This window comes from Eumetopias jubatus, unplaced genomic scaffold (genome assembly GCF_037043125.1).
Source record: "Eumetopias jubatus isolate StellerSeaLion01/CBP00866 unplaced genomic scaffold, mEumJub1_p1.0 scaffold_1, whole genome shotgun sequence".
NCBI classification, from domain to species: domain Eukaryota; kingdom Metazoa; phylum Chordata; class Mammalia; order Carnivora; family Otariidae; genus Eumetopias; species Eumetopias jubatus.
In genome coordinates, this window is record NW_028274807.1 from 91,644,408 (window position 1) to 91,667,564 (window position 23,157).

At 33.9% G+C, this 23,157-nt stretch overlaps 1 protein-coding gene and 1 pseudogene across 2 annotated transcripts in view; one reads left to right on the plus strand and one right to left on the minus strand.

The window, feature by feature from the left end:
* Positions 1-4,670: 4,670 nt before the first annotated feature.
* Positions 4,671-23,157, minus strand: part of ECT2 (epithelial cell transforming 2) — a 56,077-nt gene continuing 37,590 nt past the window's right edge. For both annotated transcript variants that reach the window (XM_028100803.2, XM_028100804.2), the window contains 5 exons: positions 22,029-22,167; positions 20,349-20,503; positions 10,037-10,144; positions 8,762-8,908; positions 4,671-5,838 (listed from right to left, as the gene is read on the minus strand). In XM_028100803.2, the coding sequence (XP_027956604.1) occupies positions 5,749-5,838; positions 8,762-8,908; positions 10,037-10,144; positions 20,349-20,503; positions 22,029-22,167 (639 nt within the window). In that variant the 3' untranslated portion in view covers positions 4,671-5,748. The remainder of the gene's footprint in view (positions 5,839-8,761; positions 8,909-10,036; positions 10,145-20,348; positions 20,504-22,028; positions 22,168-23,157) is intronic.
* Positions 10,825-16,537, plus strand: LOC114207069 (phosphatidylinositol N-acetylglucosaminyltransferase subunit P pseudogene; annotated as a pseudogene).

The following is a 23,157-nucleotide window of genomic DNA, read 5'->3' on the forward strand; positions in this document are numbered from 1 at the left end:
CTCATGGATTGGAAGAATTAATATTATGAAGATGTCCACACTAGGGGCGCCTAGGTGGCTCAGTCGTTAAGCGTCTGCCTTCAGCTCAGGTCATGATCCCAGGGTCCTGGGATCGAGCCCTGCATCGGGCTCCCTGCTCAGCGAGAAGCCTGCTTCTCCCTCTCCCCCTGCTTTTGTTCCCTCTCTCGCTGTGTCTCTCTCTGTCAAATCAATCAATCAATCAATCTTTAAAAAAAAAAAAAGATGTCCATACTATCCAAAGCAATCTTGATTCAATGCAGTTCCTATCAAAATTCCAATGGCATTTTTCACAAAAACAGAACAAACAATCCTAAAATTTGTATGAAACCACAGAAGACCCAAATAGCCAAAGCAATCCTGAAAAAGGGCAGAGCTGGAGGCATCACATTCCCTGATTCCACACTATATTACAAAGCTAGAGTAATCAAAACAGTATGGTATTGGCATAAAAACACATATTGATCAATGGAACAAATGAGGAGCCCACAAATAAACTCATGAATATATGGTCAATTAATTTACAACAAAGGAGCCAAGAATATAGTGTGGAAAAGACGTCTCTTTGATAAACAGTGTTGGGAAAACTAGTTAGCCATGAGCAAAAGAATCAAACTAGACCGTTATCTCCAACATGGACAAAAAATTAACTCAAAATGGATTAAAGACTTGAGTAAGACGTGAAACTGTAAAACTCTTAGAAGAAAAATAGGTGGTAAGTTCCCAGACATTGGTCTTGGCAATTATTTTTTGAATTTGACACCAAAAGCCAAGGCAACCCATAAAAGCAAAACTACACAAGCTTTGACAACATCAAACAAAAGGTTCTGCACAGCAAAGGAAACCATCAACAAAATGAAAAGGCAACCTACCGAATATAAGAAAATATCTGCAAATCATGTATTACAACTCAATAGCGAAAAAACAATCCAATTTAAAAATGAGTAGAAGACCTGAAGAGGCATTTTCCAAAGACATACAGATGACTATCAGGTACATGGGAATGTGCTCAACATCACTAATTATCAAGAAAATGCAAATTCGAATGCAATGAGTTATCCATTCATACCGGTTAGAATGGCTATTAGCAGAAAGGCAAAAGATAACAAGAGTTGGTAGAAATGTGGGGAAAAGCAAACCTTTGTGAATTATTGGTGGAAATAAATGTAAATTGGTACAGTCACTATGGAAAGGAGTATAGAAGTACCTCAAAAAATTAAAAATAGAACTACCATATGATCCAGCAATATTAACCATTTGGATTTTCTCAGTTGTGAAATGCTTGTTTTTCTACATGGAAGTCTAATTTTTTTGGCTTTTTAGTTCTTTATAATACAATTCTGGATGAGTCCATCAGTTATACATATTGTGAACATATACTCTGTGACTTTTGCTCTTAATGATATCTTTTCATGACCAGCGTTTTCTTTATTGTTATGTTAATCACCATATATTACATCATTAGTTTTTGATGTAGTGTTCCCATGACTAGAAGTTCTTAATTTTAATGCAGATTTATCAGTCTTTCTCACTACAATTATCTTAAACATAGTGACACATTTAAGCAGTATTTTCCAACCCTGGACAGATTAAGATACTTTCCTGTATTATCTAGTAAAATCTTTAGTTTTACCTTTCATATTTACATCTCTAATTCCCCTGGAATTCATTTTGTGTAGAGTGTGAAAAAGAGATTAGATTTTTCTTTTTAAAGAAAAAGATAACCTATTTTTCTCAGTATCATTTATTGAATAGACTGTCTTCACTGTTTTAAAGTGCTGCTTTTGTCTGTTTATCGGTTTTCAATTAAGATCCACTAATTTATTTGTGTTCAGTGCACCAAGACTTCCAATATCTCGCTGTCCTGATACTATATTTTTATAATAAACATTGTTTCTGATAAAGCAAGTTCTCTCACCTCTTCAACTGATTGGTCATATAACCCTTTGTATATCCATATACATTCTGGAAACAATTTGTCATGTTACACCCACACACACCCACACACACCCACACACACAAAACCTGTATTTTGATTGGCTTGGATTTCTATCAATTTCCCACACCTGGCAATTTCCATATTTTTAACCTCAGTTATACACTAAAATTATTTTTAAGTTGTATTTCACATACGTTTGATATTTGTTAGGAAACCCACTCTGGCTGTATTTAGTCATGTTGCCCAAAAGTCCTTAGTTGGAATTTTATGAAGAACAGTGCCTGAGTTTTATTAAATGACCTTATAGAATCTATTGATAAATCATGTTTTTTTCTCCTATAAATTGTCAATAAGTCATATTCGTAAAGTTCCAAATATTGAACCACACTTGTAATCTTGAAAGAACCGTATTTGATGCAGTAAAATCCCTAAAACAATTCAAAAGGCTCTTTAGCATTAATATTGGATCCATCTGGGAACCTGATTCCCATTTTGGCTCCCTAATGGTGCAGAGTTGAGAAATAAACTTGAATCAAACTATTTGAGTCTAAGAAGGCTGAAGTAATAGATGAGAATATATTCAGACTTCAGATTAATGTAATGCACCATTATCCTGTAATCATGCAGTATGTCACAGGACTGATTTTTCTTTCAGTCAAGGGAAGTGTGTTTCATTCACCATGATCATTTTGTCAGTTTAGATCTACTATGTTTATTAGTCATTCCAATGGTCATATATCGATTAGACTGTATTTTAATTGTACTTCTAGACTTAATTGTTCATTTAGAATGATTGCTTCTATATTCATAATTGAAATTAATCAGTACTTTTCTTTCTTAAATTCTTTTAAAATGTTGATATAAAGCTTATATTAACTTCATGAAATGAATTGGATAGCTGCTAATCTTTTTTAATTCTGCAAAGTAGGACTATTACTATACATTAAATAGCCTTTTAGTGCTGGAACTCAGCTTTGAAATTATTTGGAATTTGCATCTTTTTTTACAGTACATATTTACCTTTCTAACTTGTGCTATTTATTGGGCCATTAGAATTTTCTACTTCCTCTTGAGTCAACTTTGGCTTACTTTGCCTAGGTCCTCCACATTTTCAAATTTGCTATGGAGTTAAACATTTTCTTATGTCTCTTTCATACGTGTGATTCTTTATTGATATGGTTCTATATTCAATACAACATGTATGAATTATATGGTATAACCCACAAATACAAGAATGGGTTAACATTACAAAATATATTAATATAATGCAACAGATTAAAGATCAATGAATAAAACATTTTCTCAACAGAGAAGGTTAATTTTATATAATATCCATACATGATAAAGCATCTTAACAGGTAAAGAATATAAACAAACTGTTTTTAATTTTTTAATGGGGATATACCAAAAATACTAGATCTTAGAGTAGGTATCATTACTGAGAAAAACTAGAGGATTCCCTTTAAAGTTAAAATTAACTACCTGCTAATATTTTGCCAGTGTTCATCCAATACATTTCCAACTTCATGCCTTATCTCAGGTCATTTCCTCTCCCTAGACACACCATACTTTTGGAGGGAATCAAAGCTCCATCTCCAACAAAATGATAAAAGCTGTGTAATTTCTGCCAGAAAAATGCACACATGCACTAAACACAAAATTTTATATAAACTATCATAGGATTCACTATCTCCATCCTGCAAAAGATTCCAGATTAGAAGCTTCGGTCCTGGAGCGCCTGGGTGGCTCACTCCATTAAGCATCTGACTTCAGCTCAGGTCATGATCTCAGGGCCCTGGGATCAAGCCCCACATCAGGCTCCATGCTCAGCGGGGAGTCTGTTTCTCCCTCTCCCTCTGCCCCCTGTCCCCCCCAACCCCTGCTCATGCTCTCCCTTTCTCAAATAAATTTTTTTTAAAAAAATTGCTGTCCTACAGGGCGCCTGGGTGGCTCAGTTTGTTAAGCAACTGCCTTCGGCTCAGGTCATGATCCTGGAGTCCTGGGATCGAGTCCCACATTGGGCTCCCTGCTCAGCGGGGAGTCTGCTTCTCCCTCTGACCCTCTTCCCTCTCGTGCTCTCTATCTCTCATTCTCTCTCTCTCTCAAATAAATAAATAAAATCTTTGAAAAAAAAATTGCTGTCCTACATATAGCTCAGTATACATAATGCTTAAAAATATTAATGGAGAAAGGAACAAGCAGATATATAGGCAAGCAAATATATGAGAGAAGTTGATTCAGACATTCATACTGACCTATGAAAATCTGTGTAAAGGAATTATTTAAAACATGAAACATGGGTGCCCGGGTGGCTCAGGTGGTAGCATGTCCAACTCTTGATTTCAGCTCAGGTCATGATCTCAGGGTCATGGGATTGAGCCCTACATCGGGCTCCATGCTCAGCAGGGAGTCTGCTTGAGATTTTCATTCTCCCTCTCCCTTTGCCCCTCTCCCCACTATCTCTCTCTCTCTCTCTCTCTAAAAAAAAGAAATAAATCTTTAAAAAACAACAAAAAACATGAAACAAAATATACTTGAGTTTTAAGTATTTATTTACAAAGTTCTTACTAATACAACTGCTTTTAAAATATATCAATAAAGAGTGATTTACTATTTAAAAATGGCAAATATGTGGCATAGAAAAAATCTATATAGTCAAAGTATTAAAGCAGATGACTGAAAATTGTTAAATGACAGTTAAATGTTTGCAGTACTCCCTACACAGATAGGAAATAAAAATTCATTTGTTCATAGAAACTTGATTATTTTGAATCACTGACTATAAAAAAAAAATCTATTGTGAAAATTAACATCAGGGTTTGAAAGATATTTTACAATAGCAAATAAATGTATTTTGATTTTACATTTAATTATGGGACCAAAATAAAAGGTAGACCATACACATATCTATGTATTTTACAGATTAGTAAAACTGATGCCAATTTTAGAATTATTTCATAAAGAGTGTAACAGTCTATACCACAATTTCCCCATGGTCTTACCCTTCAAAATAAAATTCCTCAAACTATCAAACTAAATGAAGACTTGCTAGTGGCTAAAATCACCCAAAATATATGGCCCCTGAAAAAGTTACAAGTATACACCAATACCATGTTTGTCAAAATACACATTATTTTTTAATCTTTCTGTTCTTATCTCAATCTGCAAAAATATTTTGGAACCATCTCCTTTAACTATTATTCTTGTTAATAAGGGCAAATCTTTTAAAATCCACACTCTAGATCTTGACATTTGAGAATAAAATAAATTGCAACAGGAGCAGCTAAATAACTACTTCAAACAGCACATGTGAAACAAGTCCCCACTACTAACCAGAAATCTGTGCAGGGGTTTTATCTAGTACATTCTTTGATATCACTCAATTTCTTCACAAATTGAGATAACAAATAGGTATTTCCAAAAATTCATTCATGGACACTATACAGAGAGATTCACAGCAGTATTTGGCATCCACCAATAAAATTTATTTACTATTGTCAAGTTGCAAAGCTACTAATATCATGAATAACTTAAATTATTGGTCTTCGAATGAAGGATCTGAGCAAAGAGAAAAATTACATCAAAACCAATATAATTTTTACATGAATTAACTCAAAATATGTAAGAGGTTAACTTTACTCTTTCAAGAAGAAAATCAAATGACATAGATTTAGTGTTACCTATATTCTTTCCAGCTTTCACCAAGTGCTAATGACAAATACCATTTAAGTCAGTTTCTTATTTGAGTATGAAGTGTTTATAAGTTGCTATAAATTAAGATTTTTTAAGTTTCATATCAAATGAGTTGTAGATCTGCTTAAAGTATGACTTCTTCTTTCAAAGAAGGAAGGCAGGCTGACAAGGGAGGGGGATGGGATACCCTGTAAAGACAAGACAAATACTTTTATATTTAAATTTTTCTTTTAAAAAATTTTAAAATAGTTTAGCATCATGCATATTATTTTACAAATTAACACAATTAATTTTAAAACATCTGAAAATTCTAAACTCTTTAAATAAAAGAATTTAAATTAGGGTAAGGGGGATCGGAAGAAAACAATTAAAACTATTTTAGCATTCTGAAAACAAAAAAACAAATGGACAGACTAGTTAACTACATATTAACTCAATTGGTTTACTGCTACTAGGGTGTATCTGTGTGATATTAAAGACTGTTTCAGGTTCTTTAAAAAAAATTAATAAGTTTTTGAGGTAAAAAGACAAACCCTAGTGGTTTCTTAATCATAAAGCAAATTTAAGAGGAGTGAAATTACTTCATGAAAAATAATTCTCTAAAATTAAAGGTCATACATTCCTAGAGAGTTTCTGTGTTATGTGTGCAATCCATAGCAAAATAGCAGCAATTCTGATAAGAGATTATTAAGTTACTAAGCTATCTAAATTTATTGTTTCAGAGGCCAAAGTTAAATATCATCAGAATTTTCAGTAATAACAAAGGAACATGCACAAGAACACCAAAAACTGAAGAGCAGGTGTAAATCAAAATGAATTATAAAGAAAGTTACTGCTTTATTTTAACATACATGAATGTCTAACTGTAACTAAACTTAGAGCCAACAAGGTAGCTGGCTGTAAGTTCTCATCAACAAGGTAGTAAAATGTAGTATTTAAAGAGCTAGGTTGGTAAAGTATTACCATTCAGGTGATAACAAAGATGATTTAAGTAGATAGTATAAAAGCTTACATTTTCTTCAAGTGAAACGTTTATGATTTACCATATTAAAAAGCATGAATTTTATATAAATGCCATAAATCTAAGATTAAGAATCAGATTTGGAATAAAAATCTGCTTTACATCAAAATTATTACTATTCTTTAAAATGATCATTTTCATAAATAGGAACATTTCTAATGGGATTGAATTTTTCTGGACTTAAGAATAAATTACCTTGCAAAAAATATTTTTATGTATCAATACACAAGGAAACTCTATTAAGCCTAAATTGTTGTGAATTCAAAGCAGTTATAAAGTTGTGAATTTAAAAGTCCCCACCCGCCTAATAACGATTCAGTGAAGAAAGAATGCTTTCTTTTTTCACAAATACAAATTTCAAATAGCTAATAAGCTCACATTAAACTTTCACGAGGCTTGTTTCCATTACTGGTTGGCATATCTCCTAATTCTTCACAAATGTCAAAGATGACTTGGATAGGACTTTTTTTGAAATTTGAAAAATCAATAGTTCCTTCTAGTATCTCTGAAAAACTAGCTCGTGAGGCAGAATGACGGATAGATCGAAACCAGGAGTTTTGAGAGCGCCCACCAGTAGAGTTTGAGCGCTGTACATAAACATGCTTAGTAAATCCAATTATATTGCTTGTGGAAACAGAATGGACAATCTGTTAGAACAGAAATAAGCAATTGAGAAGAGGACATGAACGTCTTAAAGATATTTTAGGTACTTCGTATTTATATTATCTATATAAAAGTGACTAAACCATAAATAATTTTCTAAAAATTTTCTGTAAAATCAAATTACATTCATTTGAAAAGCAATGCTTATAATAGTTACACAGTTATATAGATGCAGGATATAAAGAAGGGACAGTACTTTGGCCTAACTGCATTTTGTCCATCTTAATTCATTTTCATTTTTCAAATTTCTTGGCATATATTTATATTATCAAGCACAACTTCCCTCCCATTGGAAGGTTAACCTTCCTCCAAAATTTGTATAAATATACTCATAGATTCAACTATAAGTCTCTGAGTTAAGACTTAGACTTAACTGGCTTTTTAAAAAAGTAAGAGTTATTGAGTATTAAGTACCTCATCTATAAATTTTATATAATAAAAGGTAACCAGGCCACTCACTATGTGCCAGGAACTGTTCAAAGCACTTTGCATATATTAACTTATTTAATCCTTACAACTACTACTTTAAATTCATCTTACTGATAGTGAAATTGAAACAGAGAGATCTTTAATAACTTCCCAAAAGTCATACAGCCAGCAAATAGCAGAGCCAGGATTTGAACATGTGAGTTCCAGAGTTTATGCTCTTAACCACTATTCAAACTGCCTCTCCTTAGATAATCACATTGTGTGTGTGTGTGTGTGTGTGTGTGTGTGTGTGTTTAGTCCTTATAGTCCTATATGGTTAAGTACTATTAACCTCTTTTTTCCTCAGCTGTAAAAATGAGGATAAGAAGAGAATAAGAAACTTGCTGAAGGACACACAACTAAGAAGTGACAGTCATTTGCTTTTCTTAACCTTAGTAGGTTAGATCAATAATAATTTTACAAAGAACAGACACATCACTCACATACTTAGAGACAGTAATAAATGTTAGAAATGTCCCTAATATTAATTATCTAATAATTCTGATATCACTAGGAATTTGAATTATTCAGGAAATATTTAAAAACATACACATATGAATTCAGAATCCATATCATCCTTCAGCTTCAGAGGTTATATTCTACTCATCACAGAAATAGTTAAAAAAAAAAAAAAAAAAAGCCAAACAAAAAAACCTCTATCTCAGCTATATTATTGGAGCCAATCTCCATAAACAGAACCATCATTATTTACATGTTTCTTTTCTTAGATTTTTGAATGTATCTCAATCCCAATAAAATTTCACATCAAACTATACACTAAGTACGTCTCTAGTTCATTAAGTGAAGTTTTTCTCAGTTACCTTTACCCAGTAAAGAGCCTAAAAGTTTAGAGATTAAAAAAGAGAGTTAAGACTTCCATCTTCAAAAAGTTAACAAATTCCATACCAATTCCATAAATGTGAGTAAGTCATTTAGCCCATTAGATCAAAGTCACTTACTGCTAATGATGATGTGCTAGAAAGACGACTCATTACATGCTTGTCATTGCTGGAAGGACTTCTTCCCTCCACTGAGCTTTGGGATGTCATAAGGGCCCTTCGCAGAGCTCTTTTTGGAGTTTTTGAGAAAGAGAATGCTCTTGTAACCTAGAGTTAAAAAGAGTCACAATTAATTAAGCATACATAAATCTAATACAACTGATAAGAACACAAACAATGCCAAATATACATGAAGTTTTTCTACAAATAGTATATGTCAGAATTAGAATTTCTTTGGACAAAACAATGAGAAGATGAAGTAGTACATTGTAGATAGACTATTCCATCCTGCAATCAGAAAGCACTATAGCCCGAAGGGAGAAAGAAAGCAGGAGGAAAAAACCTGGCCTGAGAGATTAGAAACCTGGGTTTATATTAGATTCTGCTAAAATTTAGTTGTGAAATCTTTAATCCAAGGCCACTTGAATCTCAATTTATTTATTAAAAAAGTGAAAGAGCTCATTTGAATCATTCAACGTGTTTATCCAGTATACATCATACACATTAAATGCTGGAAGATACAAAGATGGTTAAAATAGAAGGCCTCCCCCTCAAAAGCAAAGAAAACAACAAAAAATTGTAGATGATGGTTGCAAATTTTGCTCAAACTATTAAAACTCTAGTTCTACTTTTAAGAAGCCCCATTATACGGGCAAGTGGGTGGCTTAGTCGGTTAAGATCTGAATCTTGATTTTGCCTCAGGTCTTAATCTCAGGGTCGTGAGTTCAAGCCCCACGTTGGGCTCCATGCTGGGCATGGAGCCCACTTTAAATGAATAAATAAATAGCCCCATTACCAACATTTTTACATAGTCCTCAACTCTGATAAAGTAAGAAGGGAAGTGATCTTCATCATTAGGAGACTGAAACATATTTATGGTCAGGAATAGATCCCAGGTCTCCCAATTCTATCAGTGCCCTTTGCTGAAAAATATCTGAGGCAATATTTAAGATGAATGTACATATATCTACATCTAAACCACCACCCGTACATTTCTAGTGAAGCATGGGGCATAGAAGCATCACTATAACAAGAATGGGAGGGATAACAAGTTGTTAATAATTACTGTGTGAAAGGATTTGCTGAACTAAAACTATTATCCCTATGGGCCATTTCCTAGAACCAAGAAAATAGCTGTGTTAAACTATCCTTATACTGGTGTTTATAGCAATGTTATTTTAATATACTCTGAAAAATACATTTTGGAGATATGTTAAATAATAAGCTAAGACTCACCTTTTTTGAAGTCTTTTTTATTGCTCTAGATGCTCTACTCAATGTACTGTCCATATCTTTAGTATTTACTTCAAAGGATTCTGGATCAGCACTGTAAATAAGATTCTCCTGTTGAAAAAATAATACTTTTTTATAATTTTAAAATAAATAAGGGTGCCTGGGTGGTTCAGTTGGTTAAGCGACTGCCTTTGGCTTAGGTCATGATCCCAGGGTCCTGGGATCGAATCCCACATCGGGCTCCCAGCTCAGCGGGGAGCTTGCTTCTCCCTCTCCCCTCTCATGCTGTTTTTCTCTCTCTCAAAAAATAAATAAAATCTTTTTTAAAAATAAAAAAATAAAATAAATAGGTAAAACAAAATAAAAATATACAACTGTTTCTAAAATCAAAGCTCTAAGTACATGGGAGTATATACAAATAAAGCTACTCAGGTTTTTTATATGCTTGACATAATTTCAACTCTGAAATATACTAATTTAAGGACAGTAAAAAAAATCAGCATTCACTAAATGAAAAATTCATTGCAAGGACTATGGACACCAAAGCAACTGAAAAAAGAACTCAATATAAAATCTTTTTAACGACCCTAAAACCAACAAGTTAGAACCTTAGTGGACACAATGCTTACGTATAAAGTCTGCTATAAAACCAAAACCAAGAAACAATTTCCTTGAGATAATCTCAAATTAAACTTAGACTTTTTCCTTTTTTCTTTCTTCCTCAACCAACATCTAAATGGATTCTAAATTGGAGGTTCTGAACCTATGATCAAGAGCTCCTAGGAGTGGCAATGGATAGAAATAGGAGGTATGCAACCTCCCTGAAATCATGTGCAAAACTCTGTGTGTGCATAAATGCAAAGGACAGTTTTCTGAGGAGTAAGCTCATAGTTTGTTACATTCTAAAAGGAGTCAAAGATTTCAGATAGGCCAAGAACCACCGATCAAAATTAACCTTAAATGAGACAACTAATCTCCAAGTAATCCAAAATATCACTTACTCAAATTACATTTGGGCTTTTTGAGGAAAAAAGCACGTGAGACAAAATGTCTTTGCATACTCCTATAACCAATTTGCACTTTAAATTTATAGATCTAGGTCATGAATCAGTAAGTTTCCCCACTAGTCTAGCACTATTAAGACTATCCTCCACCACTGTCATTCTGTGGCTAGAGAGAATTTTATACAACCTTGTGAATACTGGTTTTTCTGAAAATGTTCTCACATGCAAAATGTAGAAAATATCTGTATACTTAACCCACAGGAGTCATGAAACAAGATAATGCACAGTAGTCCTTTGAAATAAAACGTTAAACCCCCTTGCAAACAAATAGTCTTAAATATTATATTCTACAATTATAAATGCTTGCTTTGGCTCTCTGCCATTGACATCCACATAGACAGGCTTGGTTTTGCCAAAGCTTCTTAAAACAAGCAAGTCCGCCCTGCCTGCTCCAGACCCTCTCTTTCCACTTCGTCCACCTGCTGAAAGACTCAGTCACTTACCGAATCTTAATCAGGTAACAGTACTTGTAATCATCAGTAACTTTTTAAAATGTTATAATTTTTTTCCTGAGTCAAAAAAACAAAAACAAAAACAAAAACACACACACACACTTCCATTATAGAAAATTTGAAAGAAAAATTACCCACAAGTGTCCTGGCCATTTGCTATTTACATTTAAACATATTTCTTACATATATTTTTATATGCATAAATGTTTTATTTTAATAAAATTAGAGTGGTTCTATTCAGTTTTATATCTTATATTTTTCAATTAGCTCTGTATTATGACTTTTTTCCATTATCATTAGATACTCAAAGTAATTACTATTAATGAACAGATGATAAAAGTCTCCTCTGATTATATGAGAATTAATTTTATTATTTCATTATTTTTTAACACAAAGAGCCTCTACTTTCTTCTCATTAAGAAACAAATATAACATCAAAAAATAAAATATTTAGGAATAAACTTAAAGAGATGAAAGACATACACTGTAAACTACAAAATGTTGTTGCTGAAAGGAATTAAAAAATACTTGAATAATTGGAAGATTTAATATTAACATGTCAATAGTACCCAAAGCAATCTACAGATTCAATGAAATCCCTATCAAAATCCGAGTGACTTTTTTTGCAAGAAAAAAAAAATTCATTCCAAAATTCATATGGAATCACAAGTGACTCCAAATAGCCAAGACAATCCTGGAAAAAATGTACAAAGTTGGAAGTCTCAAACTTCTTGGTTTAAAAACCTACTATTAAGGGGCGCCTGGGTGGCTCAGTTGGTTGAGCATCTGACTCTTGATTTCAGCTCAGGTCATGATCTTGGGGTCATAGGACTGAGCCCCACATCGGGCTCCTCCCTCAGTGGGGAGTCTGCTGGAGTCTCCCTCCCCCTCTCCCTCTGCCCCTCTTCCCACCCTCTCACACACTCTCTCTCTAAAATAAATGTATCTTTAAAAAAAAAGAAAAAACACCTACTACTATAATCAAAATGGTACTGTACTGGCATAAGATACAGAATAGAAATGGAATGAAACAGAATAGAGAGCGTAGAAATAAACCCTCAGTAATATGGTCAAATGATTTGACAAGGGCATCAAGACTATTCAGTAGGAAAAGGAGGACAGTCTTTTCAACAAATGGTGCTAAGAAAACTAGATATCCACAGGCAAAAGAATAAAGTTGGATCCTTACCTTACAGCACACACAAAAATTAACTCAAAATGGATCAAAGATCTAAATATAAGAGCTAAAAACTATAAAACTCTTTAAGACAAAGAAAACATAGGTCAAAAGCCTCAAGACACTAGATTTAACAGTGCTATCTTAGATATAACACCAGAGACAGAGGCAACAAAAGAAAAACAGAAAAATTAGATTTCATAAAAATTGGTAAATGTTGTGCAAAAGACACTATCAGTAAAATAGGTAGGAATCCACAGAATGGGAGAAAATATAAATCATTTATCTGATATATCTGAGAAGGGATTAATATCCAGAATATATAGAGAATGCCTAAAACTCAACATCAAAAAAAACAAAACAAAACAAAAAAACCAGATTCAACATTCACCACCTACACCTACATTTTCTTAAAGGTTTTTGAAATGGTTTCACTTTTAACTCGCAAATCTACCTATAAACTTATATGGATATAAGGTTAGGATATACATCTAATTTTTCCTATGTATTTAACCAACTATCGTAGCACCATATGTTAACAATCTTATTAAATTGTTAAAGTACTATATTTATCATACAATAAAGTCTTATTTCAAGAACATTTATTCTTTTCGTTGTGCAGTAGTGTTCTGATCATTGTAACTTTAAAAATACAATGTAATATCTCATAAAAGAAGTACTGTTCTTTACTTTTTTATTGTTGCTTTTTGTTTAAAAATTATCTTTGGAATCATTCTGTCAAAATCCAAAATTTCCTGTAGGATTTTATAAGAACTACAATGAATTGACATCTTTATGCTAGTCCGCATTCTCATTTAGGAACATCACAGATTTCTTTGTAAAGTATTATATAGTTTTCTTAAAATAGAAAACTTTCATTTATTTCTTACAAGGCTATTCCTAGATTTATACTAAAATTTCCTAAATTTATACCAAGTTTTATTGGAAAGAGGGGTCTTCCTTTCCTATACTTTCTAGTTAGTTACTGCCAGCATAGAGAAAAACTATTGAGGGGCACCTGGATGGTGCAGTCGGTTAAGTCTCCAACTCTTGGTTTTGGCTCAGGTTGTGATCTCAGGGTCATGAAATCGAGCCCCGTGTTGGGCTCCATGCTCAGCGGGGAATCTGCTTAGGACTCTCTCTCCTTTGCTCATGCCCTCCCCCCCACCACCACACTCTCTCATGCGCTCTCTAAAATAAATAAGTCTTTAAAAAAAAAGAAAAACTATTAATATGTATGTATTTTTTATTTGGCTGAACTAAGCTGTTACAAGTTCTAATACTTTTCAATTGGTTTTTGTTAGACAATCATTGGAAATAACTGAGTAGTTAACATCTCTTAACAATCTATGAAAAACCAAGTAGTCAGGACCGTGATTCAAGCTCTGCCTATCCCTGAGTCTCCCTTATCCCCATTCACATACACCTGGCAAGGTTCTGCATTAACATCTCCTACATCTTATAATAGAGGGATCACATTTCCTACATTGCTATACATATGACACCATAAACCAAGCACAGGTGTAACTTTAGTTTTATGAATTTGATTTTGTTCTCATTTCATTTACAATTTTAGTTTCATTTGATTTCATTTCAAATTTGCTTTCATTCAATCAACAAATACATATATTAAAAACCTATTTGATAGAACTTTTTTATGTTCCTAGATACAGAAGCAAATTCAGAAAAAGGATGTTTTGACACAAATATCTTTTCCTTCATGATGTTTTGTTTTCAAAGTACAAAGTAATTCATCAATGCTCACTCTAAAATGATCAACCCAAGATATTTTTAAAAAATGAAACACTGAAGGGGTGCCTCGTTGGTGCAGTCAATTAAGCATCGGACTCTTGGTTTTGGCTCAGGTTGTGATCTCATGGTTGTGAGATCGAGCCCCACATTGGGCTCTGCCCTCAGCATGGAGTCTGCTTGAGATTGTCTCTCCCTCTCCCTCTGCCCCTCCTGCTCATGCACACACTCTCTCTCTCTCTCAAATAAATAAATAAATCTTAAAATTAAACACTGGGTGCCTGGGTGGCTCAGTTGGTTAAGCGACTGCCTTCGGCTCAGGTCATGATCCTGGAATCCCAGGATCGAGTCCCGCATCGGGCTCCCTGCTCAGCAGGGAGTCTGCTTCTCCCTCTGACCTTCCTCCCTCTCATGCTCTCTCTCTACCATTCTCTCTCTCTCAATAAATAAATATCTTAAAAAAAAAAAAACAAGAAAAAAATTAAACACTGAAAGATCCAATAGAATTAGGTGGGACACAATTAGAAGCTGTAAGAGAATTAACAAAAGTGACTGGTTATAAAACTGACATACATATCAAAGATTAACCTACATACAAAACAATTAGAAAACAACTTAGCTAAAATATCTCATTTATAAATGGAATTATGGAGAGAAAATTACCTAGGAATACATCTAACCAGAAATCCATGTGTCTGCACTCTTTTTTCTGGAAAGATAGATGAAAGTATCAAAAGTTGCACTGCTATAAAAAAAGACTAGTGGGACAGGTGCATATAATTTACTGGAGTATACTTTTCTCTATTTGATTTTTTATGTGCAAATATTATTTTTCTATTTCAATTAGAGAGTAAAACTCATAATATGAATATAAAATTAAATCCCTAAGCAGTTGCTAATAAAAGAGATACTTTTCTATTGCTATCTTAACTGTTATTAAGCATATAACAACCTGAGCTGAAAAGAGAGCAGATGGCTTCCTGTTTTTTCAAGGAACAAATAAATTACTTCTAATTTGGTTACGGTCTTTTACATGAGGTCTTTTACATTTCTAGAAGCTCTGGGTGCAGAATGAATGAAAAAGTAAGCAACTAGGTGGTTCTAGTGGCTGAAAAGACAATATAGCTGTTTGCTAAGATGTAAAGATGAAGTACTTCCTTTAGTTCTCTCTACACAGAGGAAGGTAAATAGGGCAAATCACAGACAAAAATGTAAAGTAGGAGAAACTTCTCTTCATTATTCCAAGGTTTTTTCTACTAGTCTTCTTGTCTTATTAACAGCTCCCATTCTCTCTTCCAAATATTGAAAAACCTTACTCTGGGGTACTGGCGTGACCTGGTCTTTCCCCAAGGTTTTCCTCTCTCGCCCCCCCTGAGGCTTCCTAGACAGGCAGTTCCGCAGGGGACTGGACACTGAGACTGTCTAAAGCCGCAGGGAAATTGTGGGATATTCACCATCACCATTGCCAGAAAGAGTGATTTACGGCTTTGTTCTTTTCTTAAGCTCTCAATTACTGTCTCTCTCTTTTTTTTTAAAGATTTTATTTATTTTATTTGAGAAAGAGAATAAGAGAGAGAGAACACATGAGAGAGGGGAGGGTCAGAGGGAGAAGCAGACCCCCTGCTGAGCAGGGAGCCCAATGCGGGACTCGATCCCGAGACTCCAGGATCATGACCTGAGCCGAAGGCAGTCGCTCAACCAACTGAGCCACCCAGGCACCCTCATACTATCTCTTGTGTGGGCTTTTATTCCTGAATCTTGGCTAAACTCCTTAGGCTTAACCTATTGGCCTCAAAAATACCGGGCAGTTGCACTGCCTGTCTACCTCCTCATTACTATAGTAATCGGTTATGTACTCTTATTTGGGCTAAACCTGATGAGTACCTCTCCACTCAACTCCATTTATACAATCACAGACAACTATGCTAAAAATCAACAGCAGAAGAAATACCAAGAAGATGCCAGCTCAACCTTAAGAGATATTCCTACTAGTGAAGTAAACCAAATGTTCTTTTTTGTGGCCAAAGAACTTTATGTCAAAACTAAATTGTATGAAGACTAACACCAAGCATTTAAAGTTTTTGATGAAATAATTTTGACAATTATTTTTACTATCTTTTATAATACCCAATACTGAAATGTAAAAAAAAGGTGAACTTAGATTAAGTTCCATTAATATTATAAATGTTCTCAAACATTAGTTATTAATAGAATAAAATACTGCATTACCATATACCACTTTTTAAAAAATAAGTACCAGTAAAAGCAAGTCCCTCCAAAAAAACCTTACTCTATTCCTCTAAATTTCCAAAATAAAATAAAAATAAAATTTATAGGGCGCCTGGGTGGCTCAGTTGGTTAAGCGACTGCCTTCGGCTCAGGTCATGACCCTGGAGTCCCGGGATCGAGTCCCATATCAGGCTCCTGCTCAGCAGGGAGTCTGCTTCTCCCTCTGACCCTCCTCCCTCTCATGCTCTCTGTCTCTCATTCTCTCTCTCACAAACAAATAAGATCTTAAAAAAAAAATTTAAAAAATAAAATAAGAAATAAAATTTATACCAGAACTAAAACTCATTTTTAGTAACATACTAATATAATTCTAAAAACATTTCATGATTTAGTCAACATATCTCAAGGATTAAAGACTAGAAAGGGAAGGAGTTCTTCAATAAGCCCCAAATCCACATGTACCTAAGACTAGTTCTAAAGACAGAGCTGCAGAGTTTAAGATTAGAAAGTAGTAATCGATTTCTCCCACTGAGAGATAATAATATTAATTTCAGGAGAAACTGAATCTCAGCTACAGATTTATTCATGGGTGTTAATTCAAAAGAAATCTTCCAGCATTTCTGACATCTTAAGCTAATGAGCCTACCCACATGTGAGTTATCAGACCCTTTTTTCCCTAAGCTCTCCTCTCCCACTAGTCCTCAAATGCACATGCTAAAGTAAAAATAACTAGTATCATGGTGCCCCTCACCTTAGCTTATGCCTCAGTGATTTCCTCAAGCTCTATAATCATATTTATAGCTCAGAGCTTCGGCTTTGGCCAAATTAAAGGAGTACCAATAACAGATATTTATATTAACAACTTATTATGGATGACTAATAACCAGCAGAATTAAGTACAAATCATATTAACTCCATTACAAATATCTTCAGCTCAGAAGCACTAACTCTTCTCATATATGTTCTACTTTCAGTCTATTCTTCATGTAGTTAGTTCTTAAACTTGTAACTAGAATCTCTAAGAATGAATATTGCTACTTTAAGGTAGCCAGTAGTGACTAGACTAAGATGTAAAAACTTGATTTTTAAAAGAAATATGAAGAATTAGTAGTAAAAGACCTGAACTATAGCACTGGGCATTTAATTATCAAGTTACTTCCTCTAAACTATTCAAAGTAGGGGGAGTGAAAGAATAACATTGCTTAAATCCACTTGTTCATAGATTATACTTTTGATATTTGAGATTAGAAATCTGCAATGGCATCAGAAAGTTACTATCTGACCTTAGACAATATATGAACTTTAAGAGTATGGACCATACATTTAAAGGTTACATACTGGAAGAGACCAAAAATATAAACCTAAGTATTCTGAGAGATAAAGCTCTCAACAGATTAAAACTCTAATCTTTAAATTCGAAATTAAAATATGGGACACCATATCCATGGGGAGAAAAGATATTCAAAAGGGTTTAACCAAGAATGAGAATACCTGGATTCTAATGTAAGCTTTATGTTCTTGGCCTTAATTTCACATGTAAAATAATGAGATTAGATTAGGTTTTATTTCAGCTTAAAAATTCTTAAGTCATTTATAAATGGGCATGAAAAATGAAACAGTATAGAATAAAACAGTTGCAAGCTCCAGTTGTTTAGGGAACCCAAAATGTGTAATAGAAGGAAAAAAACTACTGATTGAAAGAATCAAGAAATTTTTATCTGTTACATTGTGTGTGTGTGTGTGTGTGTGTGTATTTAGAAATACTCTTCTTGTTATCAAGGCAAATGTTATCAAATGGTAAGACATCAACTCAGGGCTTTTTAAAATTTACTATGTATTTTATATATTTTTTAAAGATTTTATTTATTCATTTGCGAGAGACAGAGAGAGACAGAGAGAGAGAGAAAGAGAGAGAGCACGAAGGGGGGAGGATCAGAGGGAGAAGCAGACTCCCCGCTGAGCTGGGAGCCCAATGCGGGACTCCATCCAGGGACTCCAGGATCATGACCTGAGCCGAAGGCAGTCACTTAACCAACTGAGCCACCCAGGTGCCCTATGTGTAGTATTTTAAATGTGGGAAAGAGCTCAACTGAAGTCAGTGAGAATATCTCAATTTACAAAATATTTCTTAGTAACAAAATTTCACAACTTCAAAGAATTTTGTGGTTTAAGTATAAATCAGGACACAGTTAAATGTTTGCTGCCATCTTGTGGCTAACATATGAAATTTTTCCATTAGCTGTTTATATTTTAGTTCTAGAATGATTAGCCATCCTGTGGCTAGTAATTCAATAGACTATATTTTAAGGAAAATTTTCCATTAACAGCACTTCAGTATTATGGTTATAAATTTGGAAAGGTCTTCATAAGCCATGTAGTCTGACATAATAAATGTAGGAGTAATTTCTACAACAGGCAGTCACTATACTACAAGGATCCATTTTATATATGCATACTTAGACCTGTGGAAAACAAATTCCTCCTAACAATGAACACTTTTGTAAGCTTTATAACAAAAGCTGTCTTCATCATTTTTCTAGCCAGCACTGTTGTATGCACTAGCCTTCTGCGAACCTTTCTGTGGAACAATCCTTTATTTATAACAACATATTGTTGGCCCATAGAAATTAAGAAAACAAAAACATCATGCTGGATGAAGTGTTCTATAAATGACAATTAGGACAAATTAGTCAATCTCAGGATTTTATTCTTTGGTTTTCCCTGTCATGTCATTTACTGAAAAAGAAATTGAAATCTGCTTTTTAAAAAAAAGGGGGAGGGTCTGTTAATTGTTCTCAACATTTAGGCAGGAGGTTTTAATCAAATATTACCTACTCTATAAACCATTATAATTATACCTTAATAGCCTTCAAAGTCAGACTTAACTACGATAAACATTTTAGTCCAACAGGAATGTCCAAGGCAGTCTTCATTATAGTACTACTGTGCTGAAAAGGGTCGTTTATCAATGCATTCTCCTCTATGTCATTTGTATAAAGATGAAAGGGTCTATATCTGTCTATTACATGTCTCTGCCATTTATAATGAAGAAATCAAATTATTTCTTAAGGGATCTAGATTTCATCCAAGATCTACTACAGGCTATCTGATTTCTGTGAGTCATTTAACTTCAGTAATTTGATTTTCTCATGTATCTGCACTTTAAGCTGTATAAGATAATTATATATTCATAATGGTATTTGATTTTCAGAGGTTGGGCTCAGAAAACTGGACTGGCAACAGGCCTGACAGAACAACTTGCTACAACTCACCTATTGCTTTCAACAAGATAAAAGAACAATAGAAACAAGATTCCCTCTATTTTACAAATAGCCAGGTCAAAGAGCACCAATAAAAATCACAGAGTACTAGAACAAGTCCCAAAAGCCTCACTCAGTCAGAAAGGCACAGGAGCTATTAGGCTTTGAGGACCTATCTGTAAGCTAGGGACTCAAAATGTCTCGTGTGTCTATACTTTTAAAAAATCTTTCCCAAACCAATTTTTTAAACCAGTTTTCCTCAATTCACATAAAACAAACTCTCCTACATTCATAATTACCAAGTCATTAGAAATGTACAGGGTTAGTCTGAATGCATTGCAATGAAGTTAAAACTTTCATTATAATAGTTGTTTAAGAACTTACAGCGTCTGCTTTACAAATGGTATTGGCTACATGTCGACATAGCATCTTTAGCCAGTTTTCTTTTGGAAGTTCCTCTGATGTGATCTGGAAACTGAGCAGCACATTTGCCCGCTCTGTTGGTGGCCTCACAAGCAAGGCAAAAGCATTATGGCAATCTAGGGTTCCAGAATAAGTATAAACATTAAGTGTTACTCCTTGGAAAATGATAGATTTACTCAAGTTTGGTTTCCTCAGAGCAACAAAATTCCAATAAAATTATCTCTTCTCCATCCTTCCCATCCCTCTATTTTTAACTGGACAAAGAACATCACATGTTACATTGAAGCACTGGAAAGAATTCTAATAGTAAGTACCATGTGAGAAACCAACAATGATAATTTACTGACATTTAGTATTTTCTATGAAATCTACTATTTTCTGAGACAATTTTTTTGAATTAGATTATATCATTTCTTAGAATTCCAGAATTTAAGTTTTAAATTAAAATGTGATAAGATTAATTTGATAACTTAAATCAAGTGCAAAGAAATAAAATATCCAAATATCAAAATGTTACAAAATGTTTTTGGACCAAAATGCTAAAACAGAACCTATTTTAAACAATAATTATAATCTATAATTCCGATCCAAAAATATGGAGATGATTTAAATAAATGCACTATTGTAACCCTTAATAAATCCAGAATCTGACAACCAAATAAAGATAGCAATAAAAGCTGCTGTTCGAGTTTTCTTTGTTTCTCATTAACTCAAAGTCTTCCATCATTAGATGATGGGATCAGTAATGGAACCAGCTTACACCGTAAAAACATTATGTATAACATCTAAAATATGGCCATGCACACACATGCCAATTAACCGATGATACTGGTTTTGGTAGGTATAAACTTTTGGTAATTGCAGGCCTTCAGAGAACCCTCCCGAACACTATCAAGGTTGAGTAAACTCTCCTTAATACACATTTGTCCCATGTTAATTCTACCATAGTTACTTTAGGTACATTTATTCATGTACTTCTTTCCTGGTCATATCCTAAACATATTCCTAGCAATGCAGCCATTGCCAACAGGGAAGGAATAAGATGCAGAGCACAGGTAACAGACTGATTTCTTTTGGATTCTGAAGGAATAAAAGTAAGTTTTGTAAGGATAAGAGGCTAAGTTACTGCACTATCTTCACATATAACCATTTAAAAGCTCTTTGTCCCTTAAGGGATGAAGATATCCCACAAGTTGAGATAGTATTTTCATTTGAGAAAAATAAGTTATCAAGTAGGTTCCTAGAGAAGAGTTGGGATAGAAGTATAAGAAAAATTACTTTACCAAACTAACCAACTGTATTTAAAGATAATTTACCAGTTTAGGGGTACCTGGGTGGCTCAGTTGGTTAAGCATCCAACTCTTGATTTCAGCTAAGGTCATGATCTCAGAGTTGTGAGATCACGCCCCGTGTCAGGCTCCATGCTCAGTGGGGAGTCTGCTTGAGATTGTCTCTCTCCCTCTCCCTCTGCCCCTCCCCCTGCTCATGTGTGCACGCGCGCTCTCTCTAATAAATCTTTAAAAATAAATAAAAATAAAAAGGTAATTTACCAGTTTAAAAAAAAAAAACAAAAGGGAGTGAATCAAACTTACAATGAATGTTAACTATTTTCATTTAGCCAAGTTTATCCAGTGAGCATACCTTCTGTTTCTCTTATGTCCAGTACCTTCTTTATCTGAGAAAGAGGCATTAGATGAATATGCTTAAGAGAAGCTGGGGGCCGGGTATGGCCAGGAGGACTCCTAAAAGTGCCAATAACCTTGTGTCGTTTTCTTGCTATCTGATTACAGAAAAATATGAATGAAAACAATTAAAGACCAAATACTTAAAAATGATATTAATCACATAAATCTACAGATGATTCTTTTTGACTATTAGTCATTCCAGAATTACTATGTGATAAGAAGCAGAGTTACCATGTGACAAATTCATACATGAATGTAATTGTGTAGCAGAAATGCTGATGTATATATGAAAAGAGCCTAAAAGTCAGGAAAACAGACAAAGGGACAAGATCTATTGAAAAGGTCCCAAAGGTGTGAAAAAACTCAGAAGCACTTTGAGAAGGAATAGCATTGAAGGACAGAGGAATCTTCAACAAAAAACTTTGATCTTAGGAAGGGGAATAGTTGCTCTGGGATCTCAGTCTTGGGTTCAAAAGATAATTGATTTCAGTTTAAGAGCAGAATTCACAATGATCTCAGATCCTGTACAAGGCATTGAGGACAAAAGAGTAAATAACACAGAAATGGTTCTGGCTCTCGTGATATTTACATACCATTCAGAAAGAGGCAGGGTAAAGAACTAACTAACTAAACAATACATTATGTAAATGACACAAATTATAAACTCAAGCTACAGTGTTAAGATGGAACCCTACTTAAACCCCGAACTCCTGTAAGAGGAAAAGATAGGTAAAGTAACTCTGGGGAAGACAGGAGCAAAATCAGAAAGGACCTTGTGATTCATTATGTACTGAATTCTGTGAATTTTATAAGGTTTTTAAATTTATTATTTTCATTTCCATGAAAGCCTAGTGTACTATTTTGCCTTTTTAAAAGAATGTCTTTTTTGAGGTCATAATAATCAAATGAAAGATATTAACACAAAATGACTTAGGATAAGTTACTTAATGAGTTGAGATTAGTCATCATCATGAATGACACAGTATGGCTAAAAATGCACTACCCTGTGTTGGCTAATCAGAAAAGATCAAAAGGCAGTCAATATCATATTCACACTGAAGCAGAAATATGATACAGATCTATGT